We start from the raw sequence: 21,448 nt of genomic DNA, 5'->3' as shown, positions 1-21,448 counted from the left end.
GTCGATCTTTTTCGGTCCTCATCTTGATTTTATTTTTGCAGAGGAACCCAAAAGATCTGGTGCTGGTGGACTCGACCTGCCGTAATCTGAGAAGACTGGCATTGGCTGTGGCTTCCCAGAAGCCGGTGCTGCTTGAGGGTCCTATTGGATGCGGCAAAACCGCCCTGGTTGAGTTTATGGCTGCTGTCACGGGACATACAAAAGCTACAGACATCCTGAAGGTCCAGCTTGGAGATCAAACTGACAGCAAGGTGAGAGTGAATGGAATCAGTCTGAGCTTAAAGGGGACCTCCACCAATTTTACACATAAAATTCAGTTTACTTAGGCTGAAGAATTTTAACAGAAAGCCTGCAATACAACCTGGAAATGTGGAGTTTTGAAGAAGTGGACATTTAGGAGGAGGAAGGGTATAATTAAGTACATTATGGGCCAAGATAGCCCAGTACTAAGTAGTATTGAAACCTCACCAGTCAAACGATACCTGCAATCAATCCTTTTTGTACCCTGATCTAGAAAAAAACAATAAAGAAATTTGTATGGTTTCGCTTGCAGTCAATTCCTGCTAGCGGCTTTGATTTAATGCGACGTGTGATTGGTCCACTACCGCAGCAGAATACTAAATTACCGGAGTGCCCCTTTAACATCCAATTGTGGTTAGATGGAGGGCTGAGCTTATGTGCATGTGTTTTGTTGGATTCACAGATGCTGCTCGGGATGTATCGTTGTACCGATATACCAGGGAAGTTTGTGTGGCAACCAGGAACATTGACACAGGCTGTATCCAAAGGCCAGTGGATCCTCTTGGAAGACATTGACCACGCACCTCTGGATGTGGTGAGTTAACTTGTTGAGAATGGGCCTGCACCGACACATCCTCTGAGTAGTTTCTTAATAAGCAGCTTAATGTGTGACTAATATGTCGTAGATACATCATTGCAACAACCCACAACTGGACTGAAATCTTTTTTCTTTTTTTTTTTTAGATATCGGTGCTCCTGCCTTTGATGGAGAATAAAAAGCTGATGATTCCAGGACGGGAAGATTGCATCGATGTTGCTCCTGGATTTCAGTTCTTTGCAACAAGAAGGTAAGAATGTCATTACATTTCAAACATGCTTATGGAACAGCAGCTTGCATTGATTTGATTTTTGCTGGTAACCTGATTATCTTTCACTTGTGTGAGGATGTGTCTCATTGTCTGAACACATCAATTTCCTATGAAAACCAAATCCTTCTCTAGGATATCCTCCAGTCTACCTCTCTGATCTTTTTGCATTGTTAAGATCTCAGTGAGCTTCAAACAATGTAGGTTGTACAACGACTTATTTCAATTCCGCGTAAACGATAGTGGTTTCTTTTAGGTGTCTAAAATAAGTTACGCTGCTTTTCTAGAGAGAGAGAGAGAGAGAGAGAGAGAGAGAGAGAGAGAGAGAGAGAGAGGATTTGGTAAAGTTCAAACCCTGCTGACTTTTGACGCCTCCACGTACCGATCCAGTGGCCAATCGCCGCATGAAGCGGGCGTGATGTGACGTGAGGATGCTTGTGTGTTGCAGGATGTACCTCAGTGGTGGTGGTTGGCACAAACCACAGAACTCTCATGCGGCACTGCTGGACAAGTACTGGACCAAGCTGCAAATGGGCAACATGACGCGAGAAGAGCTGAAGAAGGTGAGCGTTGGATAGATAAACCGTATTGTCCCAGAGGGAGAAGTCTGTCTTGGGCACAGTGCTACTGTCCGTTGCTTTAAATAGAAACGCTGCAGTAACAGTAAGAGGCCTTTGTCATTGATAAAACAGCAGATTAAAGGGCTGAAGTGCTTGTGTGTTTATTTTATGAATATTTGTATATATATTTTATTTTTAGTTCAGCAGCTTTAAGCATCTTCAAGCTAGTGATTTTACACTTTGGCACACAAAGTCTTCTTTTTGATACAGCTGTTAGCATTAAAGCCCCCCCACGCACCTGTGGTACCCTTTCTCATTTCCCAGTTTTGTACACCCAACGGGCCAAGTTGAGGCAAGGGGCATTTTACAAACGGTGAAGGGCAGAGAGGTTGATCATCTTAAATAACCACAACAGAAGGAACAGTTGCATTTGTAGCGTCTCTGTTTATGTCCTGAATACATTATATACTGGAACTTTTAATTCCTTGTTTTAAGTTTGGACCAATTTGTTGCTGCTTTAAAAAGGTTTTCATTTGAATTGTAATTCCTGTTAATTTTGAAGATGATTTTTTTGTGTGTGTGTGTGTGTGTGTGTGTGTGTGTGTGTGTGTGTGTGTGTGTGTGTGTGTGTGTGTGTGTGTGTGTGTGTGTGTGTGTGTGTGTGTGTGTGTGTGTGTGTAGGTGCTCATCAGCAGGTATGCGAGGCTGACGGTGGTGTCGGACCGCCTCCTGGATATCTACTGCCAGCTGACCGGGGAGAGACACTCTGACCCGGACGCTAGCAGCCTCCAAACCCCTGACGACGGCCAGCAGCACAAGCCTGAGGACAAAAGCATGGCGCTGGAGGGGAGAGCCCTGTCGCTGAGGTGAGGCCCCCCCCCCCCCCCCCGCTCACCACTCGCTCTGCTCTCCCTTTGCTCTCCTTCGTCGGCTTTTTTGATGAAATAACGTGACGTCTTATCGTGATTTCAGGAAAAGACGTCACACCGAACACACCGCACTCGGCTAGTCTTTGCTGAATCGTATATTATTTGGAGAAGCCTACCCAAATAACTTTGTAATGATAAACAGAAGCCTAATTATCGGACATTTCATTTGACTTTATTCATTAAGCCTTGTTTCGGAGAGGAGCGTTATTTGTTTGTTATCTCGCTCTAACCAATCGGTAGCGAGTGACCTCTCCATCCTGCCGTCGGAGCAGTTCACTGTGATGTTTTTCCTCAACAGTCGAAGAAATATGCAAATGTTTATTTTTGTAAAGCGCCTCACAACAAGCTAGGTAGTTAGATATGTGGGACGATTGCCTCCCCTTTAAAGATGTTCTCCAGCCATTTAGCATTGCACTTTCATAAAGCTGGCGGTCTTGTCAGACTCAGATATTAAAAAGCATGGTAAAAATCTAATTTAAGTCCCTAGTACACTGGATCCTTCATTTCTCATAATGCAGCTCATCCGTGTCTTTCTTTAGGCCTTCCTATAATCTTGAGCCTAACCCAGATAATGACATCATCAGTTATTTATGTGTGGGTGTGTGTGTGGGTGGGTGGGTACACAGGACATAAAGGACCAAGTGTCCTACACAACCCCATGTACAGAGTGTCTGGCCTCCCTGCACCATAACATCTAAACAGCAGCGCTTTATCCCGACAACCAGCAAAGGCCTTACATCATCAAAACTACCAGCCGGTCTGCAGCTGCAGTCTTTAATTAGCTTTCCACGAGCTGCTGCTGTGCTCGATGGATTATCGATTGGACCGTCCTCCGTACGACGGGCTGGAATCCCAGATTCTACAGGTCAAACCGAGGCATTCTCACTGGGTAACCGGTTTGTAAACAAGTCCCCACGGTACATCCTGCACAAAACCCGCCTGTGTTTCTGTCGCGTTGGCGAAGGCATGACCCCGGTTTGATGTGGCCGTCGCCTTGAGGGGAACTCGACATCAGAGACATCACACATCTGCCCTGGTGCTTTTCTAAAGTGCCCATATGCTGGAATGCGGGTGCTAATGAAGATTCAGCCGTGAAATCAATGTGTCTGCAGTTTCCATGCTCTGCACTTCAATAGCACATATATGCTTTTCACGGATCAATGTAATTAGCCACATAGCTCGGGCCTGCAATGCTCATATGTGTTTGAGTTCATGTCATTGAAGAAGGCCTCTGTTAACCAGCCGCCACAGCGACGCTGGTATAGTTTTTCATCTCGTGAATGTTGAAATGTGGCCTTTTGTTTTTCTTGACGCGCTCTTCGTTGTGATTCCACAGAGACCTGCTGAAATGGTGCGAGCGGATCAGCGTTAACTTTGACGGCACCTCATCGGCCACGGCACAACACGTCTTCCAAGAGGTTAGTGGGTTCGATCTCTTGACAAAGTAAGCAAATAAAGAGATAAATAACTCTCCCGCACAGCTGCCGGGAAACAGCATTTAGTTGTAATTAATTCAGTGGTGGTGATTCAGGATGTATTGTCTTCACTGACGGATGCCTTTTTGGTTGGTGCCCCTCTTTGCCAGGCTCTTGACTGCTTCACAGCCATGCTGTCTCGTCCTGAAAGTCGACTGCGAATGGCCGAGATCATCGGAAGCAAGCTCAACATCTCCAAAGAGAAGGTGACCGGCCTACTTTGACAGAAAACTAATTTGGGGGGGAGGGCATTTCCCATACCTGAAGGAAAAAAAAAAATCCAGCACCTTGCTGTGTCCCTTCTTTGTTTTACAATCTACATTGTAATTCCAGGCCCAGCACTTCTGCCAGATGTACCAGCCCGGCATCTCCGTGACAGAACTGGAGACCTCAGTGGGCCGAGTGACCCTGGGTCGAAAGCAGACCGAAGCGGTGCAGCTGAGAGTGTAAGTGGGACATCCTGCCCGGCGCCCCCTTTGACCCTTGTTTACAGCGCATCAGCTGGTCACTGTGCCAGCCTTCACCTACTTATAGAACCAAACAGACCCCCTGCTGGCAAATTGAATAAACATTGAATTGATTATGGTAAACACATTCATCTAATAGCTCGGCCATCAGATCGTGCCAAATTATTCGCATTGATTTTTCCATGAAGCTAATATGAATGGGCTCTGACTGAAAACAAACAGCATGTGACTTTATAGACCATTTCACAGTTGTAAACGCAAACATTGCAACTGTGTGCCGGTTTATTTCCTGTTGAAGTAAAAGGAAGCTAAGGGGTTTCATAAAAGCGGTGAATACATATTCACACACCACTTTTTATTTTTTTTGAATTTTTTAAAACAAGTTGTTGTGTTTTGACTATTTTGTGTAGGTCCATTACATAGAATCCAAATATAAATCCATTTTAAGATGTAGGTTGTACTGCAGAAAAATAGTTTAATTTCCAAGGGGGGTTGAATACTTCTGCAAGACACTGTATGGTGGCTAGCTTTTGGTAAATACTGCTCTACTTTACTTGTGCTACACTGTATTTAAGCATTTACCACAATCCGATAATTTAAACTATAGTCAACGCTGTCTGTTCACCCACATCACAAACAACACATTTTCTCATACACCTTTAGTGGCATTAAACCGTGAGGATAGTTTTAGTCCTCTTTGTGCTTGTTCCGAGATATCGGAGTCTGACATGTCTTCCTCCACACCAAAACAATTTCACGTACATTGAAAAATTGCAGAGCCCGCCCAATAATTGTTAAAAGTTTAATTTGTTTCTCAAGGGTATAATGCTACTGACAAATATGTCTGTCAATAATTAGCAAGAAATGCCGAATTATCTTGTATGTTTAATGTCATTTAGAAACTGTTCCTCTATTACATAGCTTGTCCATCGGAGAGCACGAACAACATTTTCAACTGTAAATGTTCTGCTCAGGACAAATCTTGGTTGCAACTCTAAAAACAAATGTCAGATGTGATTCCTTATCAAAATGATATTTCTCTTCCCTATTCTATTTCTTTCAAGTATTAACCCATTCATGGTCAGGTGTTTTTGATAGTTGTTTTTAGAAATGAAATTTGACGTCAATGTCATGCCAACAACTTCAATTCATTAATTATTTGATAGTAAATATTGAACCTGTGACCTTTAGATTAAGACAATAATAGAAACACTGGCCCTCTGCTTCCATAGAAATCTTTACAAAATTATCTAAATTAAAGTACAATAAGGAAACTCATTACAATTGATGGCACGATAAGCACTATATAATCTCTAGATATGTATCTACTTTCAGTTAATTGTTAGTTTGACACTGGAGATGTAACTTTTTAGGATTTAAGGTATTTTTCCCTTCAAGCCTGTTCAAGTAATCAGTATTTTATGGGTGAGGGGGCTTGACTGTGACACCAGTATTTACATACAAAAGCACACCACTGAATGTGTAATCAATAAGTGTGTTCTTTATTGCCATGAACAGAGACTACCAGACATTTGCTGCCACACGTCCCTCGGCTGTGCTGCTGGAACAGCTGGCAGTGTGTGTAGCCAAAGCGGAGCCCGTTCTCCTGGTGGGAGAGACGGGGACTGGCAAGACCTCGACTGTACAACACCTGGCCAGAGTCACAGGTCTCTATGCATAAACATCTGTTGTTTTTGATAAAGCAGCGGCCCGTAAATGACTTCACGTGGTTCCACACCATCCCTGATTCAAATATTCCCTATTGTGTGTTCAATGCAGGACACAGGCTGCGAGTTGTGAACATGAACCAGCAGAGCGACACTGCCGACCTGCTCGGAGGGTGAGTGGCACACAGATTTTACTTTAATAACACTAACATAACATATTCCATCACAGAGATTTCATGTCTTTGTGAAATAAAAAAAAATAAAAACGTCTGTCATTTTGATGGATTAAAACAGTTTGTGCTGCAACAGGCTTACCTTCTTACAAAAGGGCAAAATCTAACAAACGAAAAAAAAATAATTCACTGATTTAAAAGGCAAGTCAAGAGAGTTTAAGGAAAGCAGCTGCTGAAATTAAACAAGCAATCCACTGGTTACAGGGTCTGTGGTTGTGGGTGAGTTTTCCCCTTGTGCCAGTGTAGAGCTATAGGAGGCCCAAGCCGTATAGCTGGTCCCACTGAAGGGAAGGGAGGCACGAGAGAACTGCGCGTGGCAGACTGTCAGACTTCTGCTGCAGTAAAATGAGAGGTTTTCTAAAGGGACTCTGGTGCTCGGAAATACCGCATATGTCCACATGGACCGCCAAAATCAACACAAAATTAAAGTTCCTTGAAGTAGCTTTAACGTACAGTCCATCTCCATATTATGGTGCATAGAGGTAATTGTATTGATAATATTAAGACACTCTTTTGTAATAATCTGCTCGGGGACTACAGATGAAAATGAACTCTCTAGCTAACTCATTACACATTTGCATTGAGATGGATACAAAAATGCTGTTTATTGTGCACTGTTTGTGGTAAATAGATAAATAAATGGGTCTCCCAACTCCAAACAAACTCACTCGGAGCATCCTTTACAGTCACAGTTCTGTGTCATTGCCGGTGGAAGGCAGAAGTTTTGTTTTGGACCGAAACTCCAGGTGACAACATCTGTTATGTTATTTTCTGTCCGATGCAGGTACAAGCCAGTAGACCACAAGCAGATTTTGCTCCCTCTGCGGGAGGCCTTCGAGGACCTGTTCTCCCAGACCTACTCAAGGAAGCAGAACCTGACCTTCCTGGGTCACGTGCAGACCTGCTTCAGGGGGAAGCGCTGGCAAGATCTGCTGAAACTCATGGACCACGTCTGCAAGTCGGCTCTCACCAAGGAGCTGCAGGATAAATCAAACGGTAGCGTGCTCGAAAGAATACTCAATGATAGCGGCGAGCATATTGGGTTCGGTTCTGTAGCGCAACGAGAGACTGATGTTCTGTGTGTTTGTGCAGCTGCCTTGCTGCAGGAGCAGTGGGAGGCATTGGCTGCCAAGCTGAACCAGACCCAGCAGCAGATCCGAGCCTGCGAGGCGGCCATGGTCTTCGCCTTTGTGGAGGTAAAGACCTTAAAGGGGTAGTTCTGGTGTTACAAGATATGCCGCAGTACATTGCTTTTCCTCCGTGCAGGTACTCCTGTCTGTTTCTCCAAACTGGGGGCGGGTATAGAGCGTTGGTGGAGCAGCTCTGACCTCTTTGTGTTTTTCCGTAGGGGACATTAGCTCAGGCGGTAAAGAAGGGCAACTGGATCCTGCTGGATGAGATCAACCTGGCAGCAGCCGAGACCCTGGAGTGTTTGAGCGGGCTGCTGGAGGGCAGCGCCGGGTCTCTGGTGCTGCTGGACCGTGGAGACACTGGTGAGGACTGCTGTCATATCTGAATCCAGTTTCAGATCTGTTCATCAAATCCATATCCAAATCCCTTATTGAATACATTTAGATTCGTCTTTCAACGTTTGTTGTTTACCCAGCGAAAGCAACAGTCAGCGGCAACTGTGAAATGAAGAGCTGCTAGCTCATGCCAACATGCTAATTATGTGCAATTATGTTTTTATCATACCCAAAACATTTACAGACTGCATTTCCCAAACACACATGGAAGAGAGAAACCAGGTTTTTTTTTATTAGTATTACAATTTAATTTTTCTATGTTATGTTTTAATATGCAAATGAGGCATTATCTCACGTCGACTTTTGGTGAATTTAGGAGAAATATACTTCCGCAAATAGACACAGTAATAAAATACACAACTCGTGTATTTTTGATGTTTTCTCTCTAGGCTAAAAGAAATTGATCAGTGCATGAAAACACAATACAGCCTTGCAGGCATCACAGCATTTGTACCAGCACCAAAGCACTACATTATTCATTAATCAATCAATCATCCACTAGATCTGCTAAACTTCTAACGTGGCTAACTTTTTGGACTTGACACTTGATGTGACATTCAAAAGATCACAGTGATAGGCCTAGATTTGTGTCATTGTGAATCAAATATACATATCTAGCCATTCTGCATTGTATTTTTCTCATATTTCTGGGGTTGTTTAATTTCTTTTATCACAGAGCCCCTGGTCCGCCACCCAGACTTCCGGCTCTTTGCCTGCATGAACCCAGCGACTGATGTGGGGAAGAGAAACCTCCCTCTGGGCCTCAGGAACAGGTGAGAGTGTGAAGAGGTGACGGCAAAGTGAATGTCTTTGTCTCATTAGCTCCACGCTAGAGTTTAGTTTGTAGAAATAGCAGAGCATATTAACAATTCCATTGGTTATCTTTACTGCTTCTACGGGACCTGGGTCGTGAGGGCAGCAGGGTTATCCAGGCGTCCCTCTCCCCAGCAGATTTTTCCAGCTCTTCCTGGGGGGCAAGGACTGGCTGTTTGTCTCATGCTCCATTTTACCCCAACTTGTGAACAAAACCCGGTATACTTTTATTTTTTTTTATTATTTTTTTTTAATTTTTATTATACTGTATTTATCCCGTTAAGGGGGACATTTTTCTCTGCATTTGACCCATCCCTGTATCAGGGAGCAGTGGGCTGCCCATGACATGAACTCCCTCGCTTGGGGCAGCGACTCAGTCCCGAATCGGAGGGTTTAATCTGCCGTTTTCTGGCCGAGAGCCGTGGCCTCAGACTTGAAGGTGGCGATTCTCATCCCGACCGATTCACACTCTGCGTTAAACCGGCCCAGTGCATGCTGTAGTTCACGATCGGAAGGAGCCAACAGAACCACATCATCTGCAAAAAGATCAGAAAAGCAATTCTTGAGGTCCCCAAACCTGACACTCACTGTACAAATAATAAAATGTACTAATCAGGGATCATTAGAGCAGGGATTGCCATAGTTGTTGCTGTCACAGATTATCTAATGGTGATATGGCGCCACATTCTCACATTCTCTCTCTCTCTCTGTGTGTGTGTGTGTGTGTGTGTGTGTGTGTGTGTGTGTGTGTGTGTGTGTGTGTGTGTGTGTGTGTGTGTGTGTGTGTGTGTGTGTGTGTGTGTGTGTGTGTGTGTGTGTGTGTGTCCCAGGTTTACTGAGCTGTATGTGGAGGAGCTGGAGAACGAGGGAGACCTGCGGATTCTGGTCTCCGACTACCTCAAGTGCTTGAACCCACACAGGAGTGTCACCAGTGGCATCATAAGGTTAGCCTTTATTTACTGTCACAGCAGGTAAAATCAAGTAACCGCTGTTTGAGACACTGCTGTAGGCAACCGTGGCTTCAAAAGTATTTATAAGACAGCGTATTAGGAGAACATTTTATTTAGCCTGGACTGATATTCTAAAAACCCACCCTATTTGTACTGTTTGTTCTGTCTGTATGGCTGTATGAATTATTTTTATTACTATTTTATTTTAAGAGAATTGAATCATTGAGTTGAATTGAAGTACAAAGAAGTAAAGCACGCAGCTCTTTGTAATAAAGATGGAAATACATTATCTGTCATAGGATTCTTTTAAGGTAACTTAACATTATTAGCAATTTATTTTTGCACAGCTCCTCTGTTTTCTTTGTTATTGTACTATCTAGGGCAGATGGTATAGGATTTTGGGGACACTTAGTGAAAAAAGCACATGCCAGTCCTCATCTTAACAAACTCGAGGTCAAACCTAAACCTCACTTGCTTTTTTTTTTTTTGTCAGAATCCCGCAGTAGGCTCAAGCTGATTAACTCCTCATTTGTGTTTTGTGTGCAGTTTTTACCTGTCGGTACGAAAGGAGGCCAACTCTCATCTGGTGGACGGGACGGGCCACAAGCCCCACTACAGCCTGCGTACTCTGTGCAGGGCACTGAAGTTTGTGGCAGCGAACCCCTGCAACAGTGTGCAGCGCTCGCTCTACGAGGTAGGAGGCTAGGAAAACGTCTCATTTACTGCGAGTGATATTGAGACATGCTGGTAGTTTTTAGTTTTATTTATTTTTATGGTGTTGGTATATGTGGATGCAAAAGGAAGTTAAGGTCATTTCAATGTGATGGAGGTAGTTGTTTCCATCACCTGCATGTATTCCCAGTTGACAGTCTCCCTGATTCATGTTGGCAGGGTTTCTGCCTGAGCTTCCTGACTCAGCTGGACAGAAGCTCCCACCCTGTGGTCCAGAAGCTGGTGTGTCAGCACATCCTGATGGGAAACACCAAGTGTCTCAAACATGTAAGGAGTTCTGAGATTTCTTTATGGTAAATGTTGTATTTGTGCCATTTGAGCTTTGAAAATATCAACCTACTATTCTAAAGAAAATAGAAGTTAATGGATGGACATCTCAGCGACACTGGAGCGTGTGTTGTGTACGTTTGTCTAATATGGGGTTTAGCAGCAGCATTTCAGTACCACTAAAGAGTTGTTTTTAAATGTCACCCTTTATGTAAACCCATTTTGTTTTGTTTCCTGCAGCCCATCCCGGCGCCCTCAGGCCGGCCCTGCGTGGAGGTGGAGGGCTACTGGGTGTCCCAGGGGGAGATGGAGCCGGCCTTGGACCCCAGTTACATCCTCACCGCCTCAGTCAAACTCAACCTCCGCGACCTCGCCAGAGTGGTATCTGCAGGGTAGGAAAACTGTTGGCTAGCTTGACCCCTTGCCCACGATTTCCCCCAAATGTATTTGTTCATCTATAAATATCCAGATGTTCATTTTGTCAGAGCTAATTCTGGCCCTTTAGATAAGGATGCATCAGGACAAAAATGTGGTCGGACTGAATTCCGCTCTGCAGTCGGTGATCGGCCGTGCAGGAAGCGATAAGCTTTTATGCTTCTTGTATGGCTTGTGTTAAGGACAGCCAATCTCTGGAACTAAATATTGGTATAGAGTTTTTAGATAAAGCATTAGTAAGGTTCAACATTGATGTTGAGGTCACAGTCAGGGTTCCAGTTCATCCCAGAGGTGTGGGAATATGTTGAGATACGATATACCTTTTGCCATAAAGTGCAATTAAGTTCCAATGTGACATTACAAAATAACTACTCTTTCCTCAAATTGAATGTAGAGGTTTTGGATTTCAGTAAATTTCTTAATGAGTTTTTTTGCGCAAGTTTGTTGCAGTAGTCATAATGACTAAAAATAAATGAACAAATATCCTTAAAAACAATATTCTCTTCAGCTAAAGCTGCATTACTTGATTTTGTTGTTAATATGAGATGTTATTAATACAATATTGGTAGCGCAATTTTAAGCCATGAATTATTTAATCATTATATGTAATTCTCATGTCACAAACAAGATATAGGAGAAATATGGAATGTGAAAACCCCCATCGTCCATCATGTATGAAGACGACAAGCAACATGTATTCTTGTTTTATTATTGCGAGCAATGGCTGCTGTGTGACTCAGGGGCCCCTCCTCACCACTCAATAGCCCTTTAAGTTTATATTTGCTCCACAACATCCCTCTACATTGTACACATTGACGAGCCTCTCTCTTCATGTTTGGGCCTCGCAGGACTCACCCGGTGCTGATCCAGGGAGAGACGTCAGTAGGGAAGACCAGCCTGATCCGCTGGCTGGCTGCAGCCACGGGGAACCAGTGCGTGAGAATCAACAACCACGAGCACACCGACATCCAGGAGTACATAGGCTGCTACTCATCAGACGACAAGGGCAAGCTGGTGTTCAAAGAGGGTACGAATACTCGTGCATACATGTCTTGGAAAAGAGCAAGGTTCACCTTTTGTTAGGACATTGTACAGTATCTGAGACTTCAATAAGGAGAGATGTGATTTTAAAACGTTTTTTTATTCATACTTATATATTTATAAGCTCACTAATCACATTTTGTACCATAACATAGAGAATATGTCGACCATCGTTCTCCCATGGCGTTCCCCACAGACTTATGTCAATTGCTTTTCCTATCTGCTCCAGGTGTTCTGATCGACGCCATGAGGAAAGGCTACTGGATCATCTTGGATGAGCTGAACCTCGCCCCCACTGATGTCCTGGAGGCTCTCAACAGGCTACTCGACGACAACAGGGAGCTCTTTGTGGCCGAGACACAGGAAGTCATCAAGGCTCACCCCAGATTCCTGCTGTTTTCTACCCAGAATCCACCTGGTCTCTACGGTGGCAGAAAGGTATACCATTCGTTCAGTCTGAGAGGGATTTGTCTGATGGCATGTTTACAGTGAGGTTACCCTCAAGATTCCCCTTTGGTCAAACACGTAGGTTCAGATTGAGAGAGTTTGATAAAGACATGCCAGATTGCCATGAAATTTGATGAAAAGTTGATATTCTTGGTCCCCAGAGGACGAACTCTAATGTCTTGGTGACGCATCTATTCTATCTAGATGCAACAATAAAGTCTTATGCAAAAGAAAGATTAAAATCTTATGGACCAAAAGGCATGGAATTTGCAGAGCACATTCGTATTTCAATGAGTTAAACCCTATTCATTTAAATGTTTTTTATCACACCACCCAAAGACGGACTACATATTCATATACACTGCTAGTAGGGCTCTTATGGCTCGGTCACATTTCAGAGCAAAATCAATTTATATAATTCAGCAAATTCAGGGCAGTCAAATACGCACAATATTTGGCATATTATAACTCGCAACTTGTGCCGTTGACCAAAAAGCAAAGTGTGTTGACCTTTGGAGGAAATTAAGAGCTGGAGAGCTTGAATCACAGGCTATCTTAGGCTGCTAGCTGTGTTCCACAATCAACATCGTCTCAGACATTGTCTGCAGAAAGTTATGAGAAGAACAACAATGTCTCTTGAATAAACTGTGTAAATGAATTGTCTGCTTAGCAACAGAGCTAGCTCTTACTCTGACAGTCAGCAAGCCTGCTAGCCCCAAAGAGCTAATGTGATTATGGCTAGCATGTTCCTGTGTGGCCAATGTGTTAGCGGTTAGCTCGCCAGCTACAGTAGCCTGCTACAAAGCTCTAAGTGTACTCAAATTGTCACCAAAATTCTCCTATTTAATGAGGACAGGCTGATGTGCAAGCATTCATAAGACATTTTTTCGGCCGAAAATCCATGCTTGGTGTTTGAGTTGCATACATGAATCTTTCTTCTTTTCGTCTTTTTAATCTTTTACAATACAACTCAACATGACGACACACTTCCAGCCTCCATAAGAATGAGGGAACACCTCTCATGAAGTTTATGGTCATGTTGTTTGGGATTGCTTCACATCGAATAAACTCAATCCACTTCTATTGGGTAATTTTTTACCGTCTGATCTCCAGGTGCTCTCCAGGGCTTTCAGGAACCGCTTCGTGGAGCTGCACTTTGATGAGCTGCCCAGTGGAGAGCTGGAAACCATCCTCCACCAGAGGTGCAGCCTGCCTCCATCTTACTGCACCAAGCTGGTCAAGGTCATGCAAGACCTTCAGGTAACTGTGCACTCTTGTACTTTGTTGTTGTATCTATTCGTATTATGTACCTGTTTCTGTACCTGGTGATCCTAACTTCATGTATGAAATCAGTCCTTACGCAGGGGATCTTCTGTGTTTGCGGGGAAACATGGCTTCATCACCCTCAGAGATCTGTTCCGCTGGGCAGATCGCTACAGGCTAGAGGAGCAGACGGACGCCTGTCAGGACTGGCTGCAGCATTTGGCTGATGATGGTGAGGCTAGACAGACGTGTGTCTAAAAATTCCGATTGACACCAGTGGTCCCGTCGGAAACCTTAGATAAAGTTGTTGGCGTCGTTGTCTTCATCAGGGTACATGCTGCTGGCGGGGCGCGTGAGGAAGCCGGAGGAAGAGGCCATCATCCTGTCCATCCTGGAGAAGCACTTCAAGAGGACGGTGAACCCTGAAAACCTGTTCTCTCAGAAACAGGTCACCAGCCAGTTCAGTAAGTGGAACATCAAAACACCTCACTAGGGATGCACAGATCCGACTAATAACAATACCCGGGCTTTGTGTATCGGCTTATACCGGTACTTTACCGGAGTCTTTAATTAATAAGTTGTGTGGAAGTGAATGGGATTATCTTTTATGTGTAAGGCAACATCTGGCTTGAACACTGCTTTCCTAATTTTGTAAAAAAAAAAAGTTAAATTCATAAGAAATAAAAAGCGCCCTTCCTCAGTGCAAGACATGTTGGGGTTTTGCTCCTGCAGACTTATATGATTTGGTGTGACGAAGTAGCTTAAGTTTGCTAATGTTGCCAAATGTTGGCAAACTTTAGACAGATTGTTTTGTGTAACTGTGTAACGCACATTACTGAGTCAGTTCACTGATTGTATGACTCTTCTTTACTAGTGCTACTGCTGTTGCTAGTGGTTTTATCGCAAAAGTAAATTGAGCAGAAGACTCATTTAAACTCTATTAAACAAATTTTCTTTAAGTTGCTTTTAAACTCTTTTAAATATGGACACTATAGACTTAAAGTAAACTCTTCAACTGAAAAATCTAATGAGAGAATGACCCCATCTAGCTTGTCCGATGAACACAGTATCATGTTGCCTCGTCGCTCTGATTGGCAGGTCCCTTCATCGACAGCATCGCTGGAGTCCCAGAGGAGTTTCGCCATGTGGTGTGGACGCACGGCATGAGACGACTAGCTGTGCTGGTAGGACGGGCGCTTCGGTTTGGCGAGTCTGTCCTGCTTGTAGGAGACACTGGGTAAGATTCAAATCTGCCAGGCCCAATACGTTGGGTCTTTGAGAAGATTAGAGTAAGATGGACAAATAATATCCCAACTGGACAGATCCAGATCAAATTTTGTAAATTTTTACATTTGTGGATCCAAAACTATGAGTTCTTAGAACTTTTGTCATCTGCTGGCCTTTCCTCTAGCGCCGCCTGTTACCTGATAACCTTTTTTAATCATGCAAACGTATTTTTTTCCTGTGCCTCCACCAGATGTGGAAAGACTACAATCTGCCAGCTGTTTGCTGCTTTGGCTGGACAGAAATTTTTTGCAGTCAACTGTCACCTACACATGGAGACGTCTGACTTCCTGGGAGGTCTGCGACCCGTCAGGCACACACATCAGGTACGGACGAGTCGGCAGTGGGTAGAAATAGAAATGTAAACAGCTGTGAGTGAGCAAGATACAAGACAAAATCATAGATGATATTAGACGTCATTATTTCTGAAACTTATTTTCATGTTAGTAGAAACACAATCATATAGAATAAGTCAAGTGTGAACCTAATTTACGTTCCAGTTTCATTCCATATTGCATTTTTGTCTCATCAGACGCTCTATAAAATTGACTTCTCTCACTCACTCACTCACTCACTCACACACACACACACACTCTCTCACATTCTCTCTCTCTCTCTCTCTGTGTGTGTGTGTGTGTGTGTGTGTGTGTGTGTTCGTGTAGACGGATGGTGAGGACAGCAGGCTTTTCCAGTGGCATGACGGCCCCTTGGTGCTGGCCATGAAGGAGGGAGGAGTATTTCTCATGGATGAGATCTCCCTGGCAGACGACTCGGTGCTTGAGAGACTCAACAGGTAGACACACACACTCGCAACACAATATACACAGCTAGTCACTCACAAGCAACAAACACCATCAGTAACAGCCACACACATCTCTAAAGAGGTCCACAGTTCAACGTTTTTAATTCATCCAGGATGAGACGTTCAAGTTTTAAAGTAATTCATTTGATTTATATGATGCAAAGTACTTCCCAGGGGAAGAATGCTCTTCTCAAGAGTTGGGCTAATAAAAGAAACACAGTTTTCTCTTAGACTCTGTGCCAGTTGTTCCACATCAATGTTTAAAAATCAATATATATATATATATATACAGTTGTGGTCAAAAGTTTACATACACTTGTAAAGAACATAATGTCATGGCTCTCTTGAGTTTCCAGTTATTTCTACAACTCTGATTTTTCTCTGATAGAGTGATTGGAACAGATACTTCTTTGTCACAAAAAACATTCATGAAGTTTGGTTCTTTCATGACTTTATTATGGGTTAACAGAAAATGTGCCAAAATCTGCTGGGTCAAAAATATACATACAGCAACATGAATTAGCAATTTTGGTGACTTAGAAAGTTGTGTCAATGAAATGAGCTTCATAGCATGGCCTCTTAACTTCTTGTGAGTGATTATGAGTGACTACAGCTGGTGACTTCTCTGAGGCCATTTAAATAGGGCTCATTGGATACAAACGCCCACAAACGCTACAATGGGAAAGTCAAAGGAGCTCAGCATGGATCTGAAAAAGCGAATCATTGACTTGAACAAGTCAGGAAAGTCACTTGGAGCCATTTCAAAGCAGCTGCAGGTCCCAAGAGCAACAGTGCAAACAATTGTTTGTAAGTATAAAGTGCATGGCACTGTTTTGTCACTGCCACGATCAGGAAGAAAACGCAAGCTATCACCTGCTGCTGAGAGAAAATTGGTCAGGAGGGTGAAGAGTCAACCGAGAACCACCAAAAAGCAGATCTGCCAAGAATTAGAAGCTGCTGGAACACAGGTGTCAGTGTCCACAGTCAAGCGTGTTTTGCATCTCCATGGACTGAGAGGCTGCCGTGCAAGAAGGAAGCCCTCGCTCCAAAAGCGGCACCTTAAGGCTCGACTGAAGTTTGCTGCTGATCACATGGACAAAGATAAGACCTTCTGGAGGAAAGTTCTGTGGTCAGACGAAACAAAAATCGAGCTGTTTGGCCACAATGCCCAGCAATATGTTTGGAGGAGAAAAGGTGAGGCCTTTAACCCCAAGAACACCATGCCTACCGTCAAGCACGGTGGTGGTAGTATTATGCTGTGGGGCTGTTTTGCTGCCAATGGAACTGGTGCTTTACAGAGAGTAAATGGGATAATGAAGAAGAAGGATTACCTTCAAATTCTTCAAGATAACCTAAAATCATCAGCCCGAAGGTTGGGTCTTGGGCGCAGTTGGGTGTTCCAACAGGACAATGACCCCAAACACACATCAAAAGTGGTAATGGAATGGCTAAATCAGGCTAGAATTAGGGTTTTAGAATGGCCTTCCCAAAGTCCTGACTTAAAATCCCATTGAGAACATGTGGACAATGCTGAAGAAACAAGTCCATGTCAGAAAGCCATCAAATTTAACTGAACTGCACCAATTCTGTCAAGAGGAGTGGTCAAAGATTCAACGAGAAGCTTGCCAGAAGCTTGTGGATGGCTACCAAAAGCGCCTAATTGAAGTGAAAATGGCCAAGGGACATGTAACCAAATATTAGCACTGCTGTATGTATATCTTTGACCCAGCAGATTTGATCACTTTTTCTGTTAACCCATAATAAAGTCATGAAAGAACCAAACTTCATGAATGTTTTTTGTGACAAAGAAGTATCTGTTCCAATCACTCTATCAGAGAAAAATCAGAGTTGTAGAAATAACGGGGAAACTCAAGAGAGCCATGACATTATGTTCTTTACAAGTGTATGTAAACTTTTGACCACAACTGTATATATATTTTGCATTTTGTGCTCGCATTACATTTTGAGCCCTAAAATCCAACAGGACCACGACACGGCGCCCTGTTTACGGCAACATGCAGGTGAATAACAGACAGTGTGTTGTGTTTCCTCTCAGTGTTCTGGAGACGGAGAAGTCCCTCGTGCTGGCAGAGAAGGGCAGCGGCGACAACGACGACGTGGAGCTGATCGGAGCGGCCACAAGTTTCCGTCTGGTTGCCACCATGAATCCCGGAGGAGACTTCGGCAAGAAGGAGGTAGATAAAAAATAATAAAAAAAAACAATAGCTGCGGAACTGCTGAAGGTAGAATGTTTGTCCTTATGGTTTAACATGCATTTTAAAATGTGTGTGCTTTAAGAGTAACAAACCAGAACCGTATCAAGTCTGACTTTTTTTTTTTTTTTTTTTGCTTGTCTGTTTTCCCACAGCTCTCTCCTGCCCTCAGGAACCGTTTCACAGAGATCTGGTGTCCGCAGAGCAACAGCCGCAGTGACCTGGTTCAGATCATCCAGCACAACCTGCGCTCAGGCCTCTCACTCGATGGTAAACTAGAGAAATAGATCCAGTCATTCACTTGCATGTCCTCATTACAACTTGAACAACCATTATTACATAATTGTTACATTAATATTATAGACATTGTAGGGTCTGAATTAGTTTATGCAAAAATAATGGTAGGTAAGCGACATGAGACTGAACAGTAATTAAATCTTTTTTCCTCGTAATAGAAATACTAAGTTAGTTGGCAGTTGAATATGTCTGATGGCAGAGGCAACAGTCAATCGTCTTGCACTAATGCAGGGACACCTAGTTGGTCTTCATTGGTTTTGCAGTAAAGATAAAAAAGACCTGTTGATCTGTTCTTTTTCAATTTACATTTTTTTTTAGTTTAGCTAGCGGCATGGCTCCACCGAGGTTTACATAAGTACCAGGAAAGCTTTATGATACAATAAAGGAGAAAATGCTAAAAAATATAAATAGAGGAGCATTTAGGAGCTAAAGAGGATACCCGAGTGAAAAATTAGAGTGAATATCGATTCATCAAGTTGATTCCAAACGCAAATGTTTCTTTGTGTCTGATAGATGTGTAAGTAGACAACTGTTTGCTTACACCTCCACCACAACGATAGAGGTGATAGTATACCAATGCCTCCAATCTAAAAAAAAAATGAATAAAAATAAAACGCCCTTTTGCCCCCACTTTCAAGTTACATCACTGACAGTAATCGTCTCATTGATTTCACATTAAACAACACAACAAGGTCAAAGTTGATATTGATTGAATGTCAAGCACAACACCAAGGCATAAAATCTGAGCAATAATCAATAAGCGAGGCAGCTCTGCCGTAAAGTTCAAAGTCATTGCTGTCTCCCTAAATGTATGGATTGTGATGGATGATTTAGACTAGAGGGCTTTAGACCTTAGGGTTGTTGCTCTGAAGCAGAACCTACAGAACAATGACCTGATGAAGAAGGTGTTACTGATGAGTTTCCTTTTGGTCTCAAACGCAGGCGGCGACATCGCGGAGCTGATGCTGGACTTCATCGAGTGGCTGACCCAGCAGGACTTTGGCCGCCGCTGCATCCTGAGCGTCCGAGACATCCTGTCGTGGGTCTACTTCCTCAACGTCGTATGCGAACGGGACGAGGACGGCTTCATGACCATGGGGGCCCTGGAGGACGACGAGGAGGCAGAGTGGGACCTCAGGCTGGACACCGTCACCGCCTTCATCCACGCCGCGTGTCTGGTCTACGTCGACGGCATTGGCTCCGGTGAGCCGACGGCTTGTTTTCTTTTTTTTTTTTTTTTAGTTCCGCTGGGAATCTGTATCCCAAAGAAAGCGTTTTAAGAAATGTGATCTGAGACTCCATTTTCTTGCAGGGACCACAGCGTCCTGTGCAGACAGTGCCCTCCTAGCGCGCCGATTGTGCCTGGGCTACCTGCAGCAGCGGCTGAGCAAGATGACTAAGCTGGATCAGGAGATGCTGGATGCCCTGAGAGTCTACGACAGCAGCCTGCCGCGAGAACCCCAGTGGGGCGAAGACTTCTTCGGCATTGACCCCTTCTACATCGCTTTAGGTACTAGGAATACAGACATTACTCATTCAAATACTTCACAGCAACACATATCTTACGTTGAGGTGGGTCTCCTGGTGTATGCCTCGCCTACCTTCACTCATAACGCAATTTTACGACGAATGCTAATCCCAGTGTTGCAACCCTTTTTGTGTTTTGGTCTCCGAGAGACTAGATTTTTTTTTTTTCAGCCTCATATTAAATTCAGATAAACTTTGGATAACATTTTTATTTTTGTTGGCATCACTAAATAGGACTTAAACAGATGGTTCAACCAAAAAAGTTTTTCGGACCCATAACCCCCTGGGTGATAACAAAGAGTGACTGTATTGAACTGCCAAATCTACATGGAAAATACTTCTTTAGTAATGTTTACAAACTCTTACATAAATGTCCACCCAGGGCCTCAAACTGAGAGCCGTGACCTGTCTGACTACGCCATCGCAGCGGGCACGACCGCCGTGAACGCCCAGAGGCTCCTGCGGGCGCTGAAGCTGCAGAGGCCCGTGCTGCTGGAGGGCTCACCCGGCGTGGGAAAAACCAGTCTGGTGACAGCGCTGGCAAAGGCTTCCGGGAACCATCTGGTCAGAATCAACCTGTCGGAGCAAACGGTAAAGCTTTTTATATGAAGGATGCTCAAAAGGTCCCCCATTGTGCTCCTGAATGAACTGATGCTGATGATGTGTGCTCTCTGGCAGGATGTCACCGATTTGTTTGGAACTGATCTCCCTGTGGAGGGAGGAAAGGGAGGAGAGTTTGCATGGCGCGATGGCCCTCTTCTGGCTGCCTTGAAGGCAGGCCACTGGGTTGTCCTGGACGAGGTAAGGACCACTGTTTTGACAACTTGGAGCCCGGAGAAGACAAATTGGAATCGGATGATGTTGATAAAATCTGCGATATTAAACTGACTCGGCTCGTTCCTCACGCTTGACAGCTGAACCTGGCCTCTCAGTCGGTGTTGGAGGGTCTGAACGCCTGCTTTGATCACCGGGCAGAGATCTACATCCCTGAGCTGGGGATGAGCTTCCAGGTCCAGCAGGAGAAGACCAAGATCTTTGGCTGCCAGAACCCCTTCACTCAAGGCGGTGGTCGTAAAGGACTGCCCAAATCCTTCCTCAACAGATTCACTCAGGTAAGGAACAGTCGAGAGGATTGCACAAACTTCTTTATATACCATTTTCAAAGTTTTCTTCTGTGCTTATTCGTTACAACGAATAGACATGCTACGCAGCTTTCGAATGTTGAAATACAAATGATTCAAATGTTTTCAGAAATTATAAAAAAAGGGATGAAAAATTGTAATTTGTGAATGTGTAAAAATATCTGTAGTTTTAGAAAAAAAAGTTCTTTAACATCAGGATTCGTTAGTATTTCTGAATATCTTTTCAAAAAGACAAAAAGCCATAATCGCACCACTGAAAAGGAAATCTGACT

At 43.8% G+C, this 21,448-nt stretch overlaps 1 protein-coding gene across 1 annotated transcript in view; it reads left to right on the top strand.

Annotated features, from left to right (window-relative positions):
• Positions 1-21,448, top strand: part of mdn1 (midasin AAA ATPase 1) — a 57,590-nt gene that overhangs the window by 2,054 nt on the left and 34,088 nt on the right. Inside the window, exons 6-38 of the mRNA XM_068708541.1 lie at positions 42-251; positions 704-835; positions 985-1,088; positions 1,555-1,669; positions 2,348-2,532; positions 3,932-4,013; positions 4,181-4,276; positions 4,404-4,516; positions 6,056-6,204; positions 6,317-6,377; positions 7,222-7,433; positions 7,530-7,633; positions 7,786-7,930; positions 8,640-8,736; positions 9,607-9,720; positions 10,273-10,420; positions 10,618-10,725; positions 10,966-11,117; positions 12,009-12,187; positions 12,431-12,639; positions 13,762-13,908; positions 14,002-14,143; positions 14,241-14,375; positions 15,010-15,148; positions 15,389-15,521; positions 15,858-15,988; positions 18,054-18,192; positions 18,366-18,480; positions 19,450-19,710; positions 19,820-20,017; positions 20,417-20,625; positions 20,713-20,835; positions 20,949-21,146. Coding sequence (XP_068564642.1) covers positions 42-251; positions 704-835; positions 985-1,088; positions 1,555-1,669; positions 2,348-2,532; positions 3,932-4,013; positions 4,181-4,276; positions 4,404-4,516; positions 6,056-6,204; positions 6,317-6,377; positions 7,222-7,433; positions 7,530-7,633; positions 7,786-7,930; positions 8,640-8,736; positions 9,607-9,720; positions 10,273-10,420; positions 10,618-10,725; positions 10,966-11,117; positions 12,009-12,187; positions 12,431-12,639; positions 13,762-13,908; positions 14,002-14,143; positions 14,241-14,375; positions 15,010-15,148; positions 15,389-15,521; positions 15,858-15,988; positions 18,054-18,192; positions 18,366-18,480; positions 19,450-19,710; positions 19,820-20,017; positions 20,417-20,625; positions 20,713-20,835; positions 20,949-21,146 — 4,785 coding nt within the window. The remainder of the gene's footprint in view (positions 1-41; positions 252-703; positions 836-984; positions 1,089-1,554; positions 1,670-2,347; positions 2,533-3,931; positions 4,014-4,180; positions 4,277-4,403; positions 4,517-6,055; positions 6,205-6,316; positions 6,378-7,221; positions 7,434-7,529; positions 7,634-7,785; positions 7,931-8,639; positions 8,737-9,606; positions 9,721-10,272; positions 10,421-10,617; positions 10,726-10,965; positions 11,118-12,008; positions 12,188-12,430; positions 12,640-13,761; positions 13,909-14,001; positions 14,144-14,240; positions 14,376-15,009; positions 15,149-15,388; positions 15,522-15,857; positions 15,989-18,053; positions 18,193-18,365; positions 18,481-19,449; positions 19,711-19,819; positions 20,018-20,416; positions 20,626-20,712; positions 20,836-20,948; positions 21,147-21,448) is intronic.

Source organism: Cebidichthys violaceus, unplaced genomic scaffold (assembly GCF_023349555.1).
Source record: "Cebidichthys violaceus isolate CVI_PGR_0920_01 unplaced genomic scaffold, fCebVio1.0.p SCAF_14, whole genome shotgun sequence".
In the NCBI taxonomy this organism is placed as follows: domain Eukaryota; kingdom Metazoa; phylum Chordata; class Actinopteri; order Perciformes; family Stichaeidae; genus Cebidichthys; species Cebidichthys violaceus.
This window is presented reverse-complemented; position numbering and strand designations above follow the sequence as displayed.